Below are 21,196 nucleotides of genomic sequence, written 5' to 3' on the forward strand. Positions count from 1 at the left end.
AATTAAGGATGTGAGGAACTCTCCATGGCCAATCCATGCCCTAATAAAGTGCATACAAATTGGGCCTAACCCACCATGTCCTTTTGGTGATAATCCATCCTTGTCTGGGTCCATGATGGCATTTGTGCATTTCCAGTTGTCCCCGAAGGCCCAATTTTTGTGAATGGGGAAATGCAAATAGCAAGGCTCAAGTCACAAACTGAATGAGCAATCGGCAGAGTCATCTTTCATTCTTTTTAAAAAGGGCAATGCAGGGAGTCTGTTCTATGCTTTCTGCCCATTCTCTCTCAGCCCACTCTTCTAATTTTTATTCATCTAAAATGAGTGCTGCTGTATCTACAGGACTTTGGTGATTTAATCAATGACTTTGAAGCAGGAAAGGCAAGAGATGTTCATTTCTAACGTGACGAAACACACCTTCATCTGTCCGAGAGGGTGTGTGTGTGTGTGTGTGTGTGTGTGTGTGTTTGTGTGTGTGTGTGTGTGTGTGTGTGTGTGTGTATTTCTTTCCTTACTTCTAAGCATTACATGTGAAGGATGGATTTAAAACGAGGGATCTGTGCTTGTGGTGTTTTGCCTCATTAATGGCTTTGGGGTCTTTGCTCTGTATTGTAATTGCCTCAGAAATGTATCGGTATTTCTGATATTGGTTTGTTTTTACTCATTTGTCTGAAGACAGTGCACATCATCATTGTGGGTTTTTCAGGCTCTTTGGCCGTGTTCTGAAGGTTGTTCTTCCTGATATTTCACCAGTCTCTGTGGCCGGCATCTTCAGAGGACTGGAGTAGGAACTCAGTCCATGCTCTGTTGCTGCTTGTTGGATAGTTGAGTATTTATAGCTCTGGGAACAGCTTTTGTCCTATTCAGGAGATAGGGTGATGATGGTGATCAGCGTGTTTTTGCTGTGGATGTATTGTGATAAGAAGGAGAGATTATCTGTCACTGTGATTGATTGGTGTCTTTAGCGGATCATTTTTGTGCAATGATCTCTGGTCCTTGTGGCTGGGTAGAGTTTGTTGACCTTTTGCAGACTGTATTTTCCAGTGCTGGGAGCCAGGCCTAATTAAGCTTTAGACTTTCCTCTTTTTTGTTGAAGCTCTGCTGGTGTTTATGGATTTTAATGGCTTCCCTGTGCAAACTAACATAATGCTTGCTGATGTTGTCCAGTACTTCAGTATTTTGAAATAGAATTTCATGTCCAGCTTGTTTAGGGCATGTTCAGCTACTGCTGATTTTTCCAGTTGTTTTAGTTTGCAGTGTCTCTCGTGTTCTTTGATTCTGGTGTGAATACTGAATTTTGTGGTTCCAATATATAGCTGTCCACAACTGCAAGGTATCCGGTATACTCCTGCAGTGGTGAGGGGGCCCCTTTTGTCCTTTGCTGACTGTAACAGTTGTTGTATTTTTCTGGTGGGTCTGAATACTGTTTATAAGTTTATAGCACTGGAATTGCCAAGGTACCCAGTCCAGTGTTGTGGGTAGAGTGATAGACTAGGACTTTGGAGACCATGGTTCAAATTCCCATTTGGCCATGGAAACTCGCTAGGGCTGCTCCTTAAACAGCTCCCTTACCATGAAAGCACTATTAGGTTGAGTACAAGTCCGTTCTCACTAGATGGCACATATCGAGCTAACTAGAAATGCCAAAGAGGTACAGTATACTAGGTGTGAGCTTATTTTTTTTTATCATTTACTTGCTTGATTTGTTAGTTAATTTCTATACCGACCCATTCTCCTAAAAAAAGAAAAAATCAAAACGATGGAAATCTAAAGGGAATTGGAAGTAATGAAGCAGTAATGATCAGCACAAATAAGTAATACGTTACTTTTTTCATGAAATGGGTTGACTGAATAAAAATTTCCATGGCCTTTCGTTCGTAAGATTTGCCAATGATAGGATTGCTTTAACCTGGAAGTGCTGAGAAATCCCATCTAAACTACATGTGCTGAGAAATCCCATGTGAGTGGATGAAAAAACAAATCTGATTTTTAAACTATCAGGTAATAAATCTGAAGGCTAGTACCAGATTACAGATACTAGTGTCATCTTTTTATTTTAAATCTTCTTTCACAATTCTGAACCACTAAGTGATGAAGCAATCATGTATAGTAATGGAACTCTAAAAATTTGTGATCAAACATAAGAATTCCACTTTGTTTTAATTAAAGGATAGCTTCCTTTTTTCAATCATAATTAAAAATTCACTAGGCTGCATCTGAGGGCATCCCAGAGAGAACCCCTCTGGAACTGTTTAAAAAAGAAGACAACACCACTATACTATCAGCATACAGAAAGTATGATATAATTTTGGGTGGGAACTACTTCAGAACAATATATGTGATTCCAGCGCTATGGAGAAAACTGAAGCGTCACCTTAGCTATAACAGTGGTAGTGTCTTACTGAGTGTCTCCTGTGTGGGTGTTGAGCATAGTTGTTATTATGAAGCAGTTATTGCTAGGGGTTATACAAGAATACACTGAAAAATAATAAACCACTGTTGGTAATCCTTGAACAGCAGAGTTGGAAGGGACCCTATGGATTATCGAGTCCAGTCCCTCGCAAGGAGGCCCAGTGGGGAATTGAATTCTCAACCTCTGCCTCCGCAGCCAGAGACCTAAGCCACTGAGCATTCCTGATCTGTGTGTGTAAGTTTAAAATAGTATTAAAAACAGGAAAAAACTACCCAGTGAATTCTTAAGTACCTGGTGCCTATATCCTATTGTAGTCCTCTGTCAATGTCTCCATTTCATCCATTTTGTCACTATACACGGATTAGCTACAACATTAAAACCACTGAGAGGTGAAGTGAATAGCGCTGATTATATTGTTACGGTGACATCTGTCCAGGGGAGGGATATATTAAGCTGCAAGTGAACAGGTAGTTCTTGAATCTCAGGTGTTAGAAGCAGGGAATATGGGCAAGTGAAAAGATCTGAATGACTGACAAGGGCCAAAAGTGGTGAAAGGAAGGATCACCAGTGAACCTGTGACAGGGTCGTGGGTGCCAAGGCTCACTGATGCATGTGGGGAGCGAAGGCTAGCCCATCTGGTCCAATCACACAGAAGAGCTACTGCAGCTCAGTTCGCTGAAAAGCTTAATGCTAGCCATGATAGAAAGGTGATGTAGTTGAACACAGACATGGCACAACCAAGGAATAATGGCTATTAAAATAGAATCTTCGCAGCCAGAATCTTGGAGTGTCAATGGTGAAATGCAAACATATGGTCGCCATTGCCTCAAACTTATTTTTGTGTGACAATACAAACATGTCAAACACAATTGTAAAATAGTTTGCAAATTCCACAGCTTAACAGTCCCAATGGCATCTGTTTAAATCAGGTTCCTCACAATCCATGACTGTTAGGCAACTGATCTAATGGTTTGCTTGAATACAGAGATACAAAGAATAAGTGTACTTCCCAAAAAGTATTTGCATTCCTGAAAAAGTAGGACATCCTTTTAGTAGCAGAAAAGGAGACTTTTGAGTCAAGTGGAGATGAAACAAGTGGGCATTAAATTTGAGTATCAATGGTGGAAAATCTGATCATAAAATAGCTAGGGCCCATTGGAAGGCCTATTCCATGGCAGTAGAACTGGCAAAGAAGTCATTCTTCTCTGCCACCATTGCTTCTGCACGGAATCGCCCAGCGGAGCTTTTTCAAATGGTCAAGGCTATGCTAGCCCTCAGGAAGATAATGGGTCCAAAGTATCTCAAAGATCGTATCTCCCATAACAAGCCAGCTCTGGTGTCAAGATCATCAGCCTTTCTCATCATCACCAGGCCCATCTAGGATTAGGGGTCCTGAATAGAGATGAGCACAAGCCTCAGTTTGGAGGTCTGACCCAATTCGTCATTGTGCTCACACAGATGTTGTGTGGGCACAGTGTCCTCCCGAGCATGACTACCCACTCACCTTTTGCAGAATCTCTTCCGTCTTCTGTCTTCTCCATCAGCTGCCCACTTTGTCTGATGTTTGCTGCATAGGAAATACATCCCCCCCCCCCCGGTTTTACCATTCTTCACAAATACATGTTCTTTACATGTTGGTACATTGGGCTGTAGTATTTCTGGAACGGAAATAAAAACATTCATGTCTACATAGTCACTAAGCTACCCCTTCTGTACTTAAGACTCTCACAAGGTTTTGCTTAGTTCTCTGTTTCCTGGATTTGGGGGAAAGCATAAAACCACTGTCCTGTTTATTTTATTTTCTTATGAAAATGAGATGAATGGATGTGTCCTTGGCGTTGGGGTACAGAATCTCCCCAAACAAGTGGACAACATAAAGCAGTCTTTCTCTGCCTGCTGTCCTCCAGTTAAGTAGGACTTCAGTCCTAATCTTCATAGCTGGAAGGAAAGGGGTTTTAGCACAAGAGACCTTAAGGACCCCACATTAGAAATGCTAGTCTGCAATGCAAAGGCAAGCATTACCTGTGGTGATGGTCTTTTCACAATTCTCTCTCTCTGTGGGTGTAACTTTGTAAATTAAAAAAGAAGTTGTTTACTAATATGGAATATTTCCTCCTCCCACGTAGATAACATGAATGTACTGTAACTAGTTTGGTTCTTTTGGACAAAAGAGCTGGATGAATGCCCACTTTTAAAAGAAACAATTTCTATGTGTTCTCATTCCGTAAAATGGAGGACAGCATGCTTGCCATTTTGATCTTCACAGTCAAGGACTGGCATAGTTTAACCTTCTTATAGTGCTATGCAAACATGGTAGAATTACAGGCATTTCATGCTGAATTTAGGGTCACTCCAAATGCCACCAGCTTGCAGATACAGCTGGTATGTAAATGATCAAACAGGGTCCAGAAAGGTAGCTGTGTTAGTGTGCTTCTGCATGTATAACACAAACAAAAGTACTGTACTGGTATTCTGGCATCCTTAAGATTAGATCAATTTCAATGTGAGCTTCTGTGGGTTTCTTTTGTTTTTGTTATACACCCAGTGGCCATGCTGTCTCGGCTACTCTAACAGCAACAGTAAAAAAGCAACCCATCAAGTGTTGGGGTGGTACTCAATGGCATGCCACAGAAAGGATGCACAGTACAGTAAGTTTGTTGCTGACATCTTCCAATGAAGAAAAGTTAATCAGCTAGTCACTGGTGCCCATTGTGGTTGGTGAAGTGGAAGGTACAGCAAGCAGTGGTGGATGGATCCAGGGGGTGATCATATGCACCTACATTTACTTTCACATACACACACACACAAAGGCAACCATCCATGCACACAGAAACACACAAAGAAGTCCTCTGCGTCTGGTCAAGTAACATGTGGGAATGGGGTGAGCGTAGCCTGAGGCTGGAAAGTTAGTGAAAACTTGTCACATGTAAAGTTTATCATCAGTAAGCTTTTTAAAAAATTCATTCATTTATGTTTATACTTAAGAGATTTAAAATAATGAAGGAGAAAAATCCCATCCATTATTTTACTCCTCCCCTCCCTTGTGCCCACTTTGAGCTTTAGACAGAAGAAAACAGCTCCAGGAATGTTTGAAAATCCAATTCTGTATCAAATATCTTCCTCTTACTTTCCTTTTCTCCTTTGGTAATAATCTCACTTCCTTGCCCTTTCTTTAACTTGCTTTAAGAGTCTTCATCAGCCTAGGCAATGCAGGTCTTGATGGGTTCGCTAAACAGGATTTTTACTATGTAGTTCATTGATTATGTAGTTCATTGATTATCCTATTTCCTGGCAACAGCTTTCTTTCCTTGCTCTTTCCCATACCAGACTAACTTGCCACTGGAGAAACACTGATACAAAATAACAACATTAAATACTGAATTGTCCTTTAAAAAAAAAAAGGCCTTCTTAATTGATTCTAATATATTAGTGTCAGCCTCTGGCCTGATATGAGACAGCACTCCACTTACTCCAATGGATGAACCACTACCACAAATAATATTCAGGGGTCAGGGAACTTTTTTACCTTTACCCCCCCCCCCCCAATTTATGTGCCGACATTACCAACCCGTCCGTGGCTGCCCCCTGCCTCTGCACTCGCCCAGGACCTGCAGCCACCATGCTGCTGGAAAAGCACGTCCTTGGTGAGGGGAAGCGGGTGCCACAGGGCCGACAGGTCCATAGGCCATGAGCTCAGGTGAGGTGGGGCAGGAAGGGGGCCTCCTAGCCAGCGCACCGGGCAGGCGGGCACGAGCAGGAAGGAGAGCCCCAGCCGGGGCTCCGCTGGGCAAAGAGTCCAGCTGGCTCGGTCCACCGCCCTCCCCCCCCACACACACACACTTTGGAGGTGAGGAGGGCAGGCGGGTGCCCTTGTGCAGTTCTTTGCTGGGTCTCACTCTCCCTGCGACGGAATGCCCGCCTACACACAGCATTGTCAGAAATAAAATGCTTGGGGGTAATGAGGACTGTTGTGGCAGGATACCCCCACGATTTTCATTTTTATCCCATTTGGGGTAATTTATCCCTGTTCCCCAACCACTGTAGTAGATGATGGTCACTAGGGGTGGGGGTTTTGTTACAAATTCCGTAATTTTCCATTCTGTGAGTTCTACCTGACAGACCCCTAAATATGGATCACCTGAGAGAAAGGCCTCAACTCAAAGGCTTTGAGGGCTATCTCTGCCTAAGCTTCCTGTTCCTGCTCTGGTGTTAATTCGAAACTTTCTATCTCAACAGGAAGCTAGGTGGAGCTAGACCTAGTTAGGCCCCAGAGCCTTTCAGCTGAGGTTTCTCTCCTAGGTAAGCCATGCTTGGGTATCCTTCTATCAGAGAGAAGTCCTATAAAGGAGAATTAGGAAATCCTATCCCTAATGGGCATGTCATCAGTTCTTGACATTCTATTGCCAGTTGGAGCACAAGGAACAAACAAAGCTGCCTTATACCAATTCCAGGCCATTGATTCTGATAACTTAGGAAACTGATCAGCAGCAGCTCCCAAATTTTTCAGACAAGTTTCTCAGCTAAGATTAGAAATGCTAAGAACTGAAGCATGGACTCAACCCCTGAGCTACACCTCCTCTCCATTGATACTAACTAGACAATTTTGGCACAAGGTAGCTTAATATACTTTGGTTCCAGCACTCCACTATCTCTGTGTGTAGTGAGGATAATAACTAGACAATTTTGGCACAAGGTAGCTTAATATACTTTGGTTCCAGCACTCCACTATCTCTGTGTGTAGTGAGGATAATAAGAGCATGTATTGTTCTTAGGGATTACAGTTTAAATTGCAAGCAAGTGAATTTTTCTTCTTGGATACATAATATGTGACCATTCATTCTCTGGATTACCACAAAGTGGAGGTTCAGGTACACACACACCCTTTTCCTAAATGTCCTGTCACTTTAAAATACAGCTGCTGTATTAATCAATGAACAACTGAACACTTGCATATGTTTATATAAATTTAAAAATGCACATAACAAATCATTTCAGAAAAAAGTGGGAGAACTGGCAATGCTACTGGAAACTCCTTTAAAGGGAGTGAAAGCATCTTAAAACTCAGTTAAAATATTTCCTGCATTTCTCCAGTAATTGTTTTCCCCTGTATGGTATGTGTGATTAGCTATCCAGCCCATGTAAAAATATCCTATTTTTGTTGTATCACATTCTTCTATTTCCTGTATATCTTTCCAAAAGAAGTCTTTTCTCAGAATCACATCTAGTCCTTCTGTGTCTCATAACAGACACTTAATATGTACTTCCTCATGATCTCCATCTTTGAATGCTTGTATAAAGATGGAAGTACTTGGCATACTCTGCTCTTAGTCAGCACAGGCCTGCCTGTTTGGAAATACTGAAATTTCTCCTTTCAGTTTATCTTCAGCCCACAATGCCTCAGACAGAAGCATGTAAGGAGCTGGCAGAGCTCATAATAACCGGTTCAAGTGAATGGGGTGGGGTGGGGTGGGGGAAGGGCCAACTACCCTCTCATTACACTATAGCTATTGTCTGCTGAATCCTCCAAGAAGGCATGGCGTACGTTGTAGATTTCTAGAGGCTGCAGCAGAAATTGCAAGCCCAGGAAGAGACGAGCCAGAATCCCACCCACCCCTCCGACTGAAGATGGTGGGTGGATTACAATTGAAGAAATCCACATAACCTGATCAACCAGGAGACACTGCTTTTAAAAAACATTCCTAAAAGTGAAAGGTACAGAATAAGTAAGAGAAGCATCACTGAGATCAGCCACACCTCTCCACACCCCCGCCCCCCCCCCAAGAAAAGAGGAAGCTAGAAGAACAGAAAGAAGCCAGCCACCACCATCCTAATCATTTTACAATGCTGTTTTTTTTTTTTTTTCTGGGCACATTGTGCCACCACTTGCTTCCTTGCAGGGCCTCCTGCATCTTCCACAAGACAAGTATGCATTTGTGTGTGTCACACAAATTGAACAGTGACTCTAGAGTCCTGGAATCACTCGCCCTCAGCCAGGATGATTTGAGTTAGTAATTACATATTATTAATGGTGCCTTGTGGACATTAGTACATATATTTAAAGAAAGCGGCTTTTTAAAGAGGAAGCATCCAGAATAAAGGAAGTAGATTTTCTCCCCTTCAGTACTTATCACCGAATGATCCTCATCTAATTTTTAAATGAGCCAGTGGTTGAGCTTTTGTATTTTTCTCCCTCGTGCGTTTATTTAATTCCATCTTTTCCCCCAGAGGTACCCTCTGATCGTCATTGTCACCCGGGGGGGGGTCTCTGCAAAAGGAAACCCCAAGCGAAGAGGCCCGCCATTTCTGATCCTAAGGATGCCTCCCTGGGGCCCTCCTGCCTGCATGGCGGGATCCTTTCCCAGTCACAGAAGGAAAGGCGTGGGCAAAGGAGGCACGATCCGCCACTCTCGTTAGAAATGGCTGTTGCCGGGATCGCACATGTACTGTATGTGCAAGGCGATGGATTGTACCCTTGCCGGGGACTCGGGGGCGGGAAACAAAAATCTATACGAAGGATGCTTTGCAATTGAGAAAGATTGCTTTTTTTTTTTTGCCCCCCCCCCCTTTTTTGAGTTGAGTTTTTGCTTTCCCTCTGTAGGCTGCACAAAGGCTGCCTCCTGGTTTCTTTCTTTCCTTCCTTCCTTCAAGAGGAAGGAGGGCTCGTCTAGGGAGGCGAAAGGGTTAAGCGAATTCACGATGACATCACTGCGATTTGCATAAAAGTGGGTCTATAACTGGTCATGCAGGGCGAGCCTCCTTTTATACTGGCGTCTAGAGCAGCTGCTGTGGAGATCGGACTTGGTTGTGTTCACTATCACTGGTGAGGATAACATTTATTCTCTTACGTGGGGAGGGGGGAAGAGCTTGGTTGCACTTTTTTTTTTAAAGCCTACTTTGGATAAGATTGGCTTTCAGACGAAATTGATCTTTTGCTTTGCGGGGCGTTTGCGCGAAGGGCTTTCCTCTGCCCCAGGCTATGCTCGGGAGGTTAGATTTGCAGCAGATGCAATAGCCAAGGTGAATGCTGCTGTCTTCCTCATGGGAAGCGGTGTCAGCCTTCAGACGATCGTCTGGGTAACACAAGCCCCCTGGAGGGGCTTCTTTGTGGGAGGGGGGGCGGGAGAGGGAGAGCCGCGGGATCAGATTCCGCCGTCTCTCCCCCCCCCCGCTTTAAATTTCGTTGGCTTTCTATTGCATTACCTGGAACGTGTTTCAAGACGGCGCTTTTGACGGCTGAGCCCTTCGCCAAGAGCAAAAAGGGAGTGAGTTTGCTTTGCTTTGCCTTGGGCGCGATCCCCGGTCCCTGGGAAAAAAGGGGAGCAAGCGGAGGGTCGGTCATCCGTCTGTCCGTCCGTCCGGTCGCCTGCCCTGCGTGCCTTGCAACAAAAGAAGCCGCCCTTTGTTGTAATGGCGAGCAGCCCTATGGATCTCCGGTGGCATTGAGGAAGGAGAAAATGAGGCGGGAGAGAGAAAGAGCGGGAGAGAGAGAGAGAGAGAGGAAGGGCGGTGGTTCGGGGGCTCCTTCTTCGCCTGCAGCTCTTTGTGAGGAGAGGCAAGAATGCAGGACTCCATCCAAATGTGCGAGGGAGACGCAGACATCAACAAGATGGAGAAGGCGATTAGCATCGTCTCTCCTTGTATTGTCTGGGCGCTGCTTCATAGATAACCAAGGCTCCGTAACTTATAAGAATACTATTTGCTCCCCCCCCCCGTGTGCCATTTATTTTGCGCTCTCCATATGCGAAGGCTGATTTTTTCGATTTTAATAGCAGAAGTCGTCTGACCAGATAGGCGGGATAAAAATATAAATAATAAATTCTGCCCTCCCCTCTTCCTTTCCTTTTTTGTAAACGAAAATTGACTTAGTGGTGTTTTCTCCCTCCCCCCGTTTTTTTTTTTAAAAACCCTTTTAAATTCTGTCCCACCCACTCAACTGCTTCCTCAGAGATTCTCAGCCATGTGGGCTGCAGCTGCTTCTTTTTTGGGGGCAGAATTAATTCCCCCTCATTAGGCATGTGCACATAACAGGAACCGGGTTTTTAGAAATAAGGAGGAGTATTTAGGGTGTGCTTCTTCAGCAAGAGGAAGCTGAGAGGGCTGGAAGGAATTGCAGGGAGCTTTCTACCATTGAGAAGGGGAAGGGGGGGTTGCCTGAGAGCGGTGGTACTATAACTTGTCTTTTTCATATTGTTGTGTGCAGATTAATCAGCAGATATGTCTGACAAACCAGATATGGCTGAAATTGAGAAATTTGACAAGTCTAAGTTGAAGAAGACAGAAACGCAAGAGAAGAACCCACTGCCTTCAAAAGAAAGTAAGCAGGGCTTTGAGAAAATGGAAAGAGGGCGTGGGCCAGAGGAGACAAAGAAGAGAAGGCAGACCAGATCTGTGTGCCTTTCCTCTCATCTTAAGAATGCAGCTGCAGGAGCTTTACCGAATAGTAGTGCCTTAATCTACACACATCTGTGTATTAAAAACATTTATTTAAATATTTTTTCAACATGAAGACATTTAATTTTGCAATTATAGAATACTGATATTTTTAATTTTCTAATGATGTTTCTACCCTGTTTCCCAAAAATAAGATAGGTTCTTATTGATTTTTGCTCCAAAAAACTATTAGGGCTTATTTTCAGGGGATGTTTTATTATTATTTTTTTCATATACTACAATCTACATTTATTCAAATACAGTCGTGTCATCTTCTGGTTGCTGCACAATGGTGGAGGGCGGGGTTTCACTTAACCTGGGGGTTATTTTTGGGGTAGGGCTTATATTATGAGCATCCTGAAAAATCATACTAGGGCTTATTTTCAGGTTAGGTCTTTTTTTTTAGGGGAAACGGTATAACAATTCATGCTGAGCTTGATTTCAGTTACCTAATTCATTTTTTCTTTCTGTCTTTCTCCTCCACCCCCACTTTCCATTTTACAGCAATTGAACAGGAGAAGCAGGCGGGTGAATCGTAATGAAATCAGCCCTTCCAAATTATGCACTGTACATTCCACAAGCATTGCCTTCTTATTTTTCTTCTTTTAGCTGTTTTAACTTTGTAAGATGCAAAGAAGTTGGATAAAGTTTAAATGACTGTACTGCCCCCTGTCACATCCAAAAAAAAAAGAATAGAGAAGAACTACTGACGCTGAATGAAGGCGCTGTCCTTTCCATCTGCCTGTCCAGCTTTGGTCTTTGGTGGCACGAAAAATCTTGCATGTTTCTTGAAGGAAGATCCTGGAAAAGGGACTACAGTAATTCTAGTAACAAACGAAAATACGCAAAGCTGTACCAAGGTCCTGCAAGCTGTAAAATGCAGTTAATCGAGTGCCATTTTTTTTGTTCAAATGATTTTAATTATTGGAATGCACAATTTTTTTAATATGCAAATAAAATGTTTTAAAACCTGGATTACATTGCTATGGTATCTTTTCCTTTTATTTCCTTTTTTATTTTTTTTATTTTTTGAGGATACACCCAAAGGAAGAATCCCAAGCACCTGCATTAATATGGGGTCGTCAGAGTCAATAGAAATCTAGATTAAATTTTATTTTAATAATTTATTTTTTTAAAAAAATTCAAAAATTTATATATATATGCATCTGCCAATAGCAGACTAGGCACAGTAGGGACTTCATTTTTAATAATTTTCATAGGTTTTGGATCTTCCAGTCTAATACCATTAGGGTAGGGTTTTTTTTTAATACGCAGCTGTCAATATGCATTTTTTGGTTCTTCCACTCTTTAAAAAAGTGTGGCCATTTGTAACTGAATATCCACTACATGGGGGTTACTTTCAGAGTATGGGGGAAGCTAGCAGCCACCATCTGATAAATGTCTGGAGAATCCCCCTCCCCCCACCTTCACTAGGCTACTTCTCTGAATGGTTTTTCATAACACTTTAGAGCAGCAGTTAGTCTGTTTATATTTCCCACAGCAGCCCCTTTGCTGAAGCAAACCTGACTTGATTCTTGGACATGGAAGAGAAATGGTTTTCACCCTCTTGGCCCAACGGAAATTTTGGATGTTTATTCCTAGATTCTCCTCTATTGGCCATGCCAGATGGGTTTTATTGGAATTGATACTGTACTCTAAACATCTGGACAACCACTGGTTAGAAGAGGGCATTTGGCTTGAGTGAGGTGAGTTGGGGGTGGGCAGACATTACTGCTCCACCAAGGCTTTCTGTTGCATATGAACTGCAGAGCGCCGGGAAATGCATCTTGACATTTTGCCATACACCACAGCGAGAGAGAGCAACTGTTTTTTCAGGCTAAGCAACTTGTTGGTATTTTTTCCCCATAAATTGCACTTTGCATATCTTTATGGACCAGACTTTTATTTTTTTTAAAATACTGTAAAGTCAGTCATTCTCCATTGTTTTCCAGGAAGCTCTGCTTTATTCGTCAAGTTGGCAATCTAGCCTGTCAATGTAATCTACCAGTACATATTTATTTTTACATATTTGTATCTCTTTCAAAGAATCTGAGTCAGTTATATAGGGAGCTTTTGGCTGCACAAGAAAAATCTTGTTATCTCAGGGTGATTGCATTCTTTTGCCTGTTCAATCCAGCGTAATATCCTCCTACACATGCTTACTCAGAAGCAACTCCCTGTAAAGGGAGCATGATCTCAGGTAAGTGGATAAGATACTGCAACATTAGTTTTATATTGAACCTGAACTATGAAGACTTTCAATAAAGCTATTTACATTTTGGATCAGTGCTTCACTCTGCAGTGGATTTCAAATTACATTGTGATTAATATGTCTGTAACTAGTTAATATGTTTTTCAGCAAGGAAGATATGGTTTTTACTACCAATACAACACAATTTAAGATTGTTAGTAATCAAGTTTTCAAACACTTTTATCTCTTCAAACATCAAGATTTAAACTCCCCCCCCCCAATTGATCTTGATTGTCTTTGGCATCTAATTTTTTCAGTCGCTAGTAGTTTGGCTTGCAGATAAAGCATATTGGTTAAATTCTTGGTTCCTAGGGTGGGAATTATGTTGTCCTCCAGATGTTACATTGGAATTTCCATCAGCCCTATTCAGCATAGCCAGGGGTCATGGAACAGAAAGTTTCAACATCTGGGGCCTGGATGTTCCATTTTCCTGCTTTAGTTCAAGAGAACGAGAGGGATAAGTTGTCTTGAGGGTTAGTGGCATATCCTAAGTATCATTGTTGAGGTGTAGTTAAATTAAAGATGTTTTTCCTTGTGAATGTTCTTACATACCTGGGTTCCTTTACAGCTCAGTCCTGTACAAGATTTGATGCAATTAAGTCTATTGATCTGAATGCGCTTCAATATACCCAGTTCTGTGCAATGTGGGACTAGATCAGAGGTAGGAACTCAAAAGACATTTTGGACAATTTCCATAATCATACTAGCTAAGGATTCTGGGAGTTGAAGTCAAAAACATCTAGAGATCAGTTTTGCTTCAAGTTAATCATTGTAGAGCTGTATCCAGGATACATTCAAACAACCATAATGGCTAGAATCTGAAGATCTAGAAAAAGTTGGACTTTTTGCTTTTTTCAAGGAGTAACTGGAGTACACACCTAATGCTATGGGTACTTGGGAATTTCAGAAACAGATTATGCTATGAAGCAAGCAGGGAGGGGTCAGTAGCTCAAAGAATCCAAAAATAGTCAGAATCTTGGTGGGGTAGTACAGATTTAAGAATGCAATCCGATATACTCTTACAGAGGAGTAATTTCCATTTAAAGCAGTGAATATTCTAAGTAGCCATGCATAGAACTGCACTGCACACATTTCTGGATCCAGGGCATTGAACATGGGTTCTGCAATTCAAAAGGAAAAGCCTGAGAAAGGACACTGGGAACAGTTTGATTACAAAACTTATAAGGAAACTGAAATTACTTATTTCACAAGAAAATTGTGTTTGCTTCATATGCTCTGTTCAGAATACAGGAAACTATTCCGCTGAGACTTAAAAAAACAAAACAAAAAGCTTTTAAGAGCTACCTCTGCTAGTGATCTTTATCATAAAGCACAGGATGTAGGGTGTGGCGACTAAAGTCCAAAGTGGGTGAGCATCTGAGACTACAATGGTTTTTTGGTGCAAAGAAGGCTGGATTCTCCTACCAAAACAGTATAATCAAGAACTGTGCTTTCTCACAGAATATAGCCACCTTGCTGACTACTGATCATGCTTGTTGGGCTTGCTGAAAGTTAGACGTCCAAAATGTATGAAACATACATGATTGTAGAAGGTTGTTACATAATGAGGATTGCAGTTTCTAGGGATGACTTTGGCTCGGTATGTGAAATGGAAAGAGCTCTGTGTGTGTGAGTGTGAGAGAGAGAGATCAGATGAAGACATTGTTCTTTTTTTTTTTTAAAGGCAGTTCTGCAGATGGTATAAATCCAGTATGTCTGCAGATTACTACATTATAGATTTGACTCCTGTATTCTAGCGGTGGACAACCTGAGGCCTTTCAGATTTAGTTGGACTCCAACTCCCATCATTCCTCACCATTAATCAAGTAGGGCTGATGGGCGCTCCAGTTCAACAACAATGGAGGGTCACAAGCTTCTCACTACTCTTGTATGCCAATGTAACTTCTCTGTGTCCAAAGTTCATAACATGGGGAGGGGGAAAGAACCCTCACTGGTCTTAATGCTCTGTTGTGATGTCTTGAATTGTGTTGACCTGACCCAAGGACACTGTGCTATATGTCTTATTAGGTCACTCAGGACTTAACGGTGATTCCAATAGGCTTCTGCCAGGTATGTGAGATATTTAAGAAGTGCCATTTTCCACTGAGTTTTCACACCCAAGCAGGGGTTTGAACCCAGCCAAGGATAGCCATTAGAAAAATGGAACCAGAGTGGCCTACACAGCTATAATTACCCACCATGGTGGCCCTTAGCATTCACTGGAATTTAGAGAATGAAGGATTTGTGGGGTGCGGAGGAGCTGATGTAGTGTTCTTTAGGAAACTAAGGATAGACTTTAACTTTTTGAATGTGAATGTGTGGTTCAAAAGTTAAGTTTCCATAAAAGGCTTAAGCTATTAGACTGGTCTCTGGTTTCATTTGCATAGGGGCAGCCGTATAGCTTGTGGAAGGAAGCCTTACAGTTGTCCAATGCACATCTCTTCTCCCCACGTCTACCAAGTAAGTTGAATACAAAGAGCATTTACACTTTCCTCTAACTAACCAGTTGCTATTTCAAACTACAGTGGACCCTCGACTTACGGAATTAATCCGTATTGGAACAGTGGCTGCAGGTGGAAAAGTCTGTGGTTGAGTCTTCATTGACCTACAATGCATTGAAAACCGATTAATCCGTAACCGGCCGTTTTTGTTCCATTTTGGTTTTTTTTCCGGTCTGTAGGTTGATTCTCCGGCTGCAAGTCGAAACTAAATTTTGCACCCAGATAAGTCTGTAACTTGAAAAGTCTGTAAGTGCAGCCATCTATAAGTTGAGGGTCCACTGTAGCGGCATCCATATATCCTTCTTACTGGGCTACAGAGCACATTCAGGACATTGACAGCAACTGGCATATGCTGTAGTCAGCGGTTTGGCAAGAGGAAGTGAAGCTGGGCATCCTCTAGGATTGCTCTGCCTTAATCCTGTACATGGGTATAATTGGTTTGCAGAGCTATGAGGAACAGCAACAGTGTTTTAAGCACATGAAATAGGCAGTCACAGGGGCACCTGAAGTCCTATCATCTGTGTGTGTTTGAACTATTATCCCTCCCAAAGACACAAAAGAGACACATCACTTCCCATTCCACTGAAGATTGGCACAGCATTCTGTTTTCTGGGGTGCAGATGTGTGTTCTGTGCTGTCAAGCCAGAACCAACTTATACCAGCCCTAATAGTGTTTTCAAAGTAAGTGAGATATTCCATGGCCAAACAGTTTTGAATTCAGGTCTTCTGAGTTGTATTCCATTATTTTATCCATTTAACCACACTGAGTAATTACAATACTATGTCATCAAGATAATTCCAAATCACAGTAAACTTTTGCAGGGTTGCCTAAGTATAGGGTACTCAAAGGTGGTTTATTATTCCCTTCTGGGGCTGGTTCTACTCCCGTGAGGCATTGTGGGTAATCAGACTTCTGACCTCTGGCTCTACAACCAGATATCCAAGTCACTGAACTATCAACCAGCATTTCTAAGGTCGTCGTCGTTTAGTCGTTTAGTCGTGTCCGACTCTTCGTGACCCCATGGACCAGAGCACGCCAGGCCCTCCTATCTTCCACTGCCTCACGGAGTTGGGTCAGATTCATGCTGGTTGCTTCGCTGACACTGTCCAACCATCTCAGCCTCTGTCGTCCCCTTCTCCTCTTGCCTTCACACTTTCCCAACATCAAGGTCTTTTCCAAGGAGTCTTCTCTTCTCATGAGATGGCCAAAGTATTGGAGCCTCAGCTTCAGGATCTGTCCTTCCAGTGAGCACTCAGGGTTGATTTCCTTTAGAATGGATAGGTTTGTTCTCCTTGCAGTCCAGGGGACTCTCAAGAGCCACCTTCAGCACCACAGTTCAAAGGCATCAATTCTTTGGCGGTCTGCTTTCTTTATGGTCCAGCTCTCACTTCCATACATCACGACAGGAAAAACCATAGCTTTGACTATTCAGACTTTTGTTGGCAAGGTGATGTCTCTGCTTTTTAAGATGCTGTCAAGATTTGTCATCACTTTCCTCCCAAGAAGCAGGCGTCTTTTAATTTCGTGGCTGCTGTCTCCATCTGCAGTGATCATGGAGCCCAAGAAAGTAAAATCTGTCACTGCCTCCATATCTTCCCCTTCTATTTCCCAGGAGGTGATGGGACCAGTGGCCATGATCTTAGTTTTTTTGATGTTGAGTTTAGGCCGGTTTTTGCACTCTCCTCTTTCACCCTCATTACAAGGTTCTTTAATTCCTCCTCACTTTCTGCCATCAGAGTGGTGTCATCTGCATATCTGAGGTTGTTGATATTTCTTCTGGCAATCTTAACTCCGGCTTGGGATTCCTCCAGTCCAGCCTTCCGCATGATGTATTCTGCATATAAGTTAAATAAGCTGGGGGACAATATACAGCCTTGTCGTACTCCTTTCCCAATTTTGAACCTGTCAGTTGTTCCATATCCAGTTCTAACTGTTGCTTCCTGTCCCACCTATAGGTTTCTCAGGAGATAGACAAGGTGGTCAGGCACTCCCATTTCTTTAAAGACTTGCCATAGTTTGCTGTGGTCCACACAGTCAAAGGCTTTTGCATAGTCAATGAAGCAGAAGTAGATATTTTTCTGGAACTCTCTGGCTTTCTCCATAATCCAGCGCATGTTAGCAATTTGGTCTCGAGTTCCTCTGCCCCTTCTCAATCCAGCTTGTACTTCTGAGAGTTCTTGGTCCACATACTGCTGAAGCCTACCTTGTAGGATTTTGAGCACAACCTTGCTAGCGTGTGAAATCAGTGCAATTGTGCGGTAGTTGGAGCATTCTTTGGCACTGCCTTTCTTTGGGATTGGGATGTAGACTGATCTTTTCCAATCCTCTGGCCACTGTTGAGTTTTCCAAACTTGCTGGCATATTGAATGTAGCACCTTAACAGCATCATCTTTAAAGATTTTAAATAGTTCAACTGGAATGTCATCACCTCCACTGGCCTTATTGTTAGCCAGGCTTTCTACGGCCCACTTGACTTCACTCTCCAGGATGTCTGGCTCAAGGTCAGCAACTGCATTGTCTGGGTTGTCCGGGATATCCAACTCTTTTTGATATAATTCCTCTGTGTATTCTTGCCACCTCTTCTTGATGTCTTATGCTTCTGTGAGGTCCCTCCCATTTTTGTCCTTTATCATGTTCATCTTTGCACGAAATATTCCTCGAATATCTCCAATTTTCCTGAACAGATCTCTGGTTTTTCCTTTTCTGTTGTTTTCCTCTATTTCTTTGCATTGTCCATTTAAGAAGGCCCTCTTGTCTCTCCTTGCTATTCTTTGGAATTCTGTGTCCAGCTTTCTGTAACTTTCCCTATCTCCAATGCATTTTGTCTCCCTACTCTTCTCTGCTATTTCTAAGGCCTTGTTGGACAGCCACTTTGCTTTCTTGCATTTCCTTTTCTTTGGGATGTTTTTTGTTGCTGCCTCCTGTACAAATTTCTAAGGTACTATATTTTTAATATTTAAATGAGGTTTTTATCTTTTAACCTGGCAACCTATGTCAATGGGAGCAATACAATCTTTATCCTTCTCAACATATTTTCATTTCTTATTTATTTTCTGTGTATCTATTGATATGTTTTAGTTTTTTGTTCTTGGTTTTTTTTCTTGTCCAAACTTAAATTACTATTTAATTGGCTGTTGCATTGCAACAGAGAAATGTGGGTCCAAAGAACTCTTTGCCTCTCACTGCTGCGTGTGTGTGTGTGTGTGTGGGGGGGAATTGTCTCCTTCACCTTAAGTCTCTTGTATTTAGTCCTGATGATCTTTATTAATTGCTTCAGTTTCTCTAAAGGTTCCTGACCCGAAGTAGAGGAAAGTGAGTTCAAAGGACTGCTTTTCTGTTGTATAGATCAGAACCCTTCTTCCAAGCATTACTTTTGCATCAGTAGCTTATCTACCCTTCACTCAGCCGGTACTAATGGGCACCAGCCCGCACTGCATTTTCATTAGATAGGCACCTATCTTTAACATATATAATTTATTTTTAAATTCATATTTTTAAATTGCATTCATATTCCTGAATTCTTACTCTAAGCAGGTTTGTAGTTAACACTTGGAAATGAGTCAGTTGTTTTGGACATGAGTCATGACTTCCAACATGCTCGCTCTCTCTCTCTGTATGTGTGTGTGTGTGTTGCATCTACATTTATATCATGGTATTGATGGCCAGTACTTTGGCCATCTCATGAGAAGAGAAGACTCCTTGGAAAAGACCCTGAGGTTGGGAAAGTGTGAGGGCAAGAGGAGAAGGGGATGACAGAGGATGAGATGGCTGGACAGTGTCATAGAAGCGACCAACATGAATTTGACACAATTCCGGGAGGCAGTGGAAGATAGGAGGGCCTGGTGTGCTCTGGTCCATGGGGTCACGAAGAGTCGGACACGACTAAACGACTAAATGACGACGATTGGTGGTTACCTGTTATATAGCACAATAATGAATGCATTCAACATGTTTCTCAAGGAGCAGGAGACAGACTTTTTAAAGGTACCTATAAATAGATGATAGTTCTAGCAGAGCATAAAACAAGTTCCTTTTTTTTTTTCTGTCCATCAACCCAGCACAGGAAGTTTTCTTTATGCCTAATGTACATCTTCATGTCTTCTGGGAAAGCAGCTCTCAGCTTTAATTTTCCATGTTATGAAATTTTTAGCTGCAAGTGTCCAACCGGTGAAGCACAGTTGCTTTCTACATATACCTGGCATGCTTTTTTTTAATGAAACAAAATGCTGCTGTTTCAAACATCATTAATTTTCTGGTGTAGATAATTGAAATGCTTTAAAAATGTTTACATCTTTACATTTACATTCAAACTGAACGTTTTGTGCAGAGCTAGATATTGTACTTCCTTAGAAGCTTTCACTTCCCTAGCAAATGTATAGAGATTAAAAGTAAAAAGGTTCCATGTCCTTTTTTTAACTGATCCAAAGCTGTCTCAGTCATAACAATATACAGTCGTACCTCGCAAGACAAATTTATTTATTTAACTTATATGCCACCCACTCTACCCAAAGGTCTCTGGGCGGTTTACAATAATTAAAATTCAATTAAATGAGGCAAATTCAGATCTTATATGTCTATAAACGTTATGGCTGTACAGAAAGATTATGCCTCGCAGGACAAAAAATTCGCAAGACAAATGGTTTTGGCAAGACAAATATTTTCCATTTTTTATTCCTGCCTCATGTTTGCTGATTTTTAAATGTTTTTCTATCATGTTTAAAGTTAAAGTTTTTTGATTGAAATTTTTAAAATCATCTGTTACAATATGTATGGCTTTAAAGAGCACTTAATAAACCCTTTGTAAACCAAATTTGACTTTGTTCTGACTTTTTTTGCCCATAGGAACGCATTAATTAGATTTCAATGCATTCCTATGGGAAAACGCATTTCACAAGATGAATTTTTCGCAAGACAACATTAACCGCGGAATGAATTAAATTCATCTTGTGAGGCACCACTGTACATATTGCTCTAGCAATGCTAAGCTAAACCACAACTGAATTAGTTTTAAACCAGTTACATCCAAGAGTTAGACATTTGGCGGTGCATTCATAGAAACTCTTGCTTCATAAGACCTTTACAGATGAGTAATAAGATGGTGCTTCAATGCGAATAATTTTAAAGTTTTAAATGTTCTTAATAATTTAAAATATTTTAATTGTTATTATAGTTTACTTGTTTATAGTTAATTATTATAGTTTAATTTTAATGTGTAATTTATCGTCTTTTTAATTTTCCTTTTTTAAAAACACTGTGAGCTGCCTTGAAGACCCCTCATTTGGAGAAAGGCAGCCTATGAAAGAGAAAAATAAAATGAAATAGAATAAAATAAACAGCTGTGTCTGACTGAAGATGTACATCATGAGGTGCGGATGGCTATCTTTAAGCAAGTAGACTCATCACTTCCACAACAGTTTTACTCACTCGAACACAGTGCTGTAGTTAAGTAAGTTTAGACGATGGTCTTAATGATCTTATTCAACTTCTTTAGATGGTCATGTATGTTGCTTCACTTCAAAACAAGCGAAGGGCCTGTTCCTCTGCCAGAATAAACCAGAAGAGGGGAACAGGTTCTTTTTTGGATTTGGGCTAAAGTCATG

General features: G+C 41.6%; 1 protein-coding gene across 2 annotated transcripts; it reads left to right on the forward strand.

Moving 5' to 3' along the window:
• The first annotated feature begins 8,978 nt into the window (after positions 1-8,978).
• Positions 8,979-11,818, forward strand: TMSB4X (thymosin beta 4 X-linked). 2 transcript variants are annotated; one of them, XM_020786791.3, is made up of 3 exons: positions 8,979-9,233; positions 10,614-10,727; positions 11,348-11,818. In XM_020786791.3, exons 2-3 carry the CDS (start codon positions 10,628-10,630, stop codon positions 11,380-11,382), a joined length of 135 nt encoding a protein of 44 aa, XP_020642450.1. In that variant the 5' UTR covers positions 8,979-9,233; positions 10,614-10,627; the 3' UTR covers positions 11,383-11,818. The 2 variants fall into 2 exon arrangements, with proteins under 2 accessions (XP_020642450.1, XP_078246508.1); XM_078390382.1 differs by lacking the exon at positions 8,979-9,233 and adding an exon at positions 9,530-9,675.
• Positions 11,819-21,196: the final 9,378 nt, after the last annotated feature.

This window comes from Pogona vitticeps, chromosome 3, assembly GCF_051106095.1.
Source record: "Pogona vitticeps strain Pit_001003342236 chromosome 3, PviZW2.1, whole genome shotgun sequence".
Lineage (NCBI taxonomy): Eukaryota > Metazoa > Chordata > Lepidosauria > Squamata > Agamidae > Pogona > Pogona vitticeps.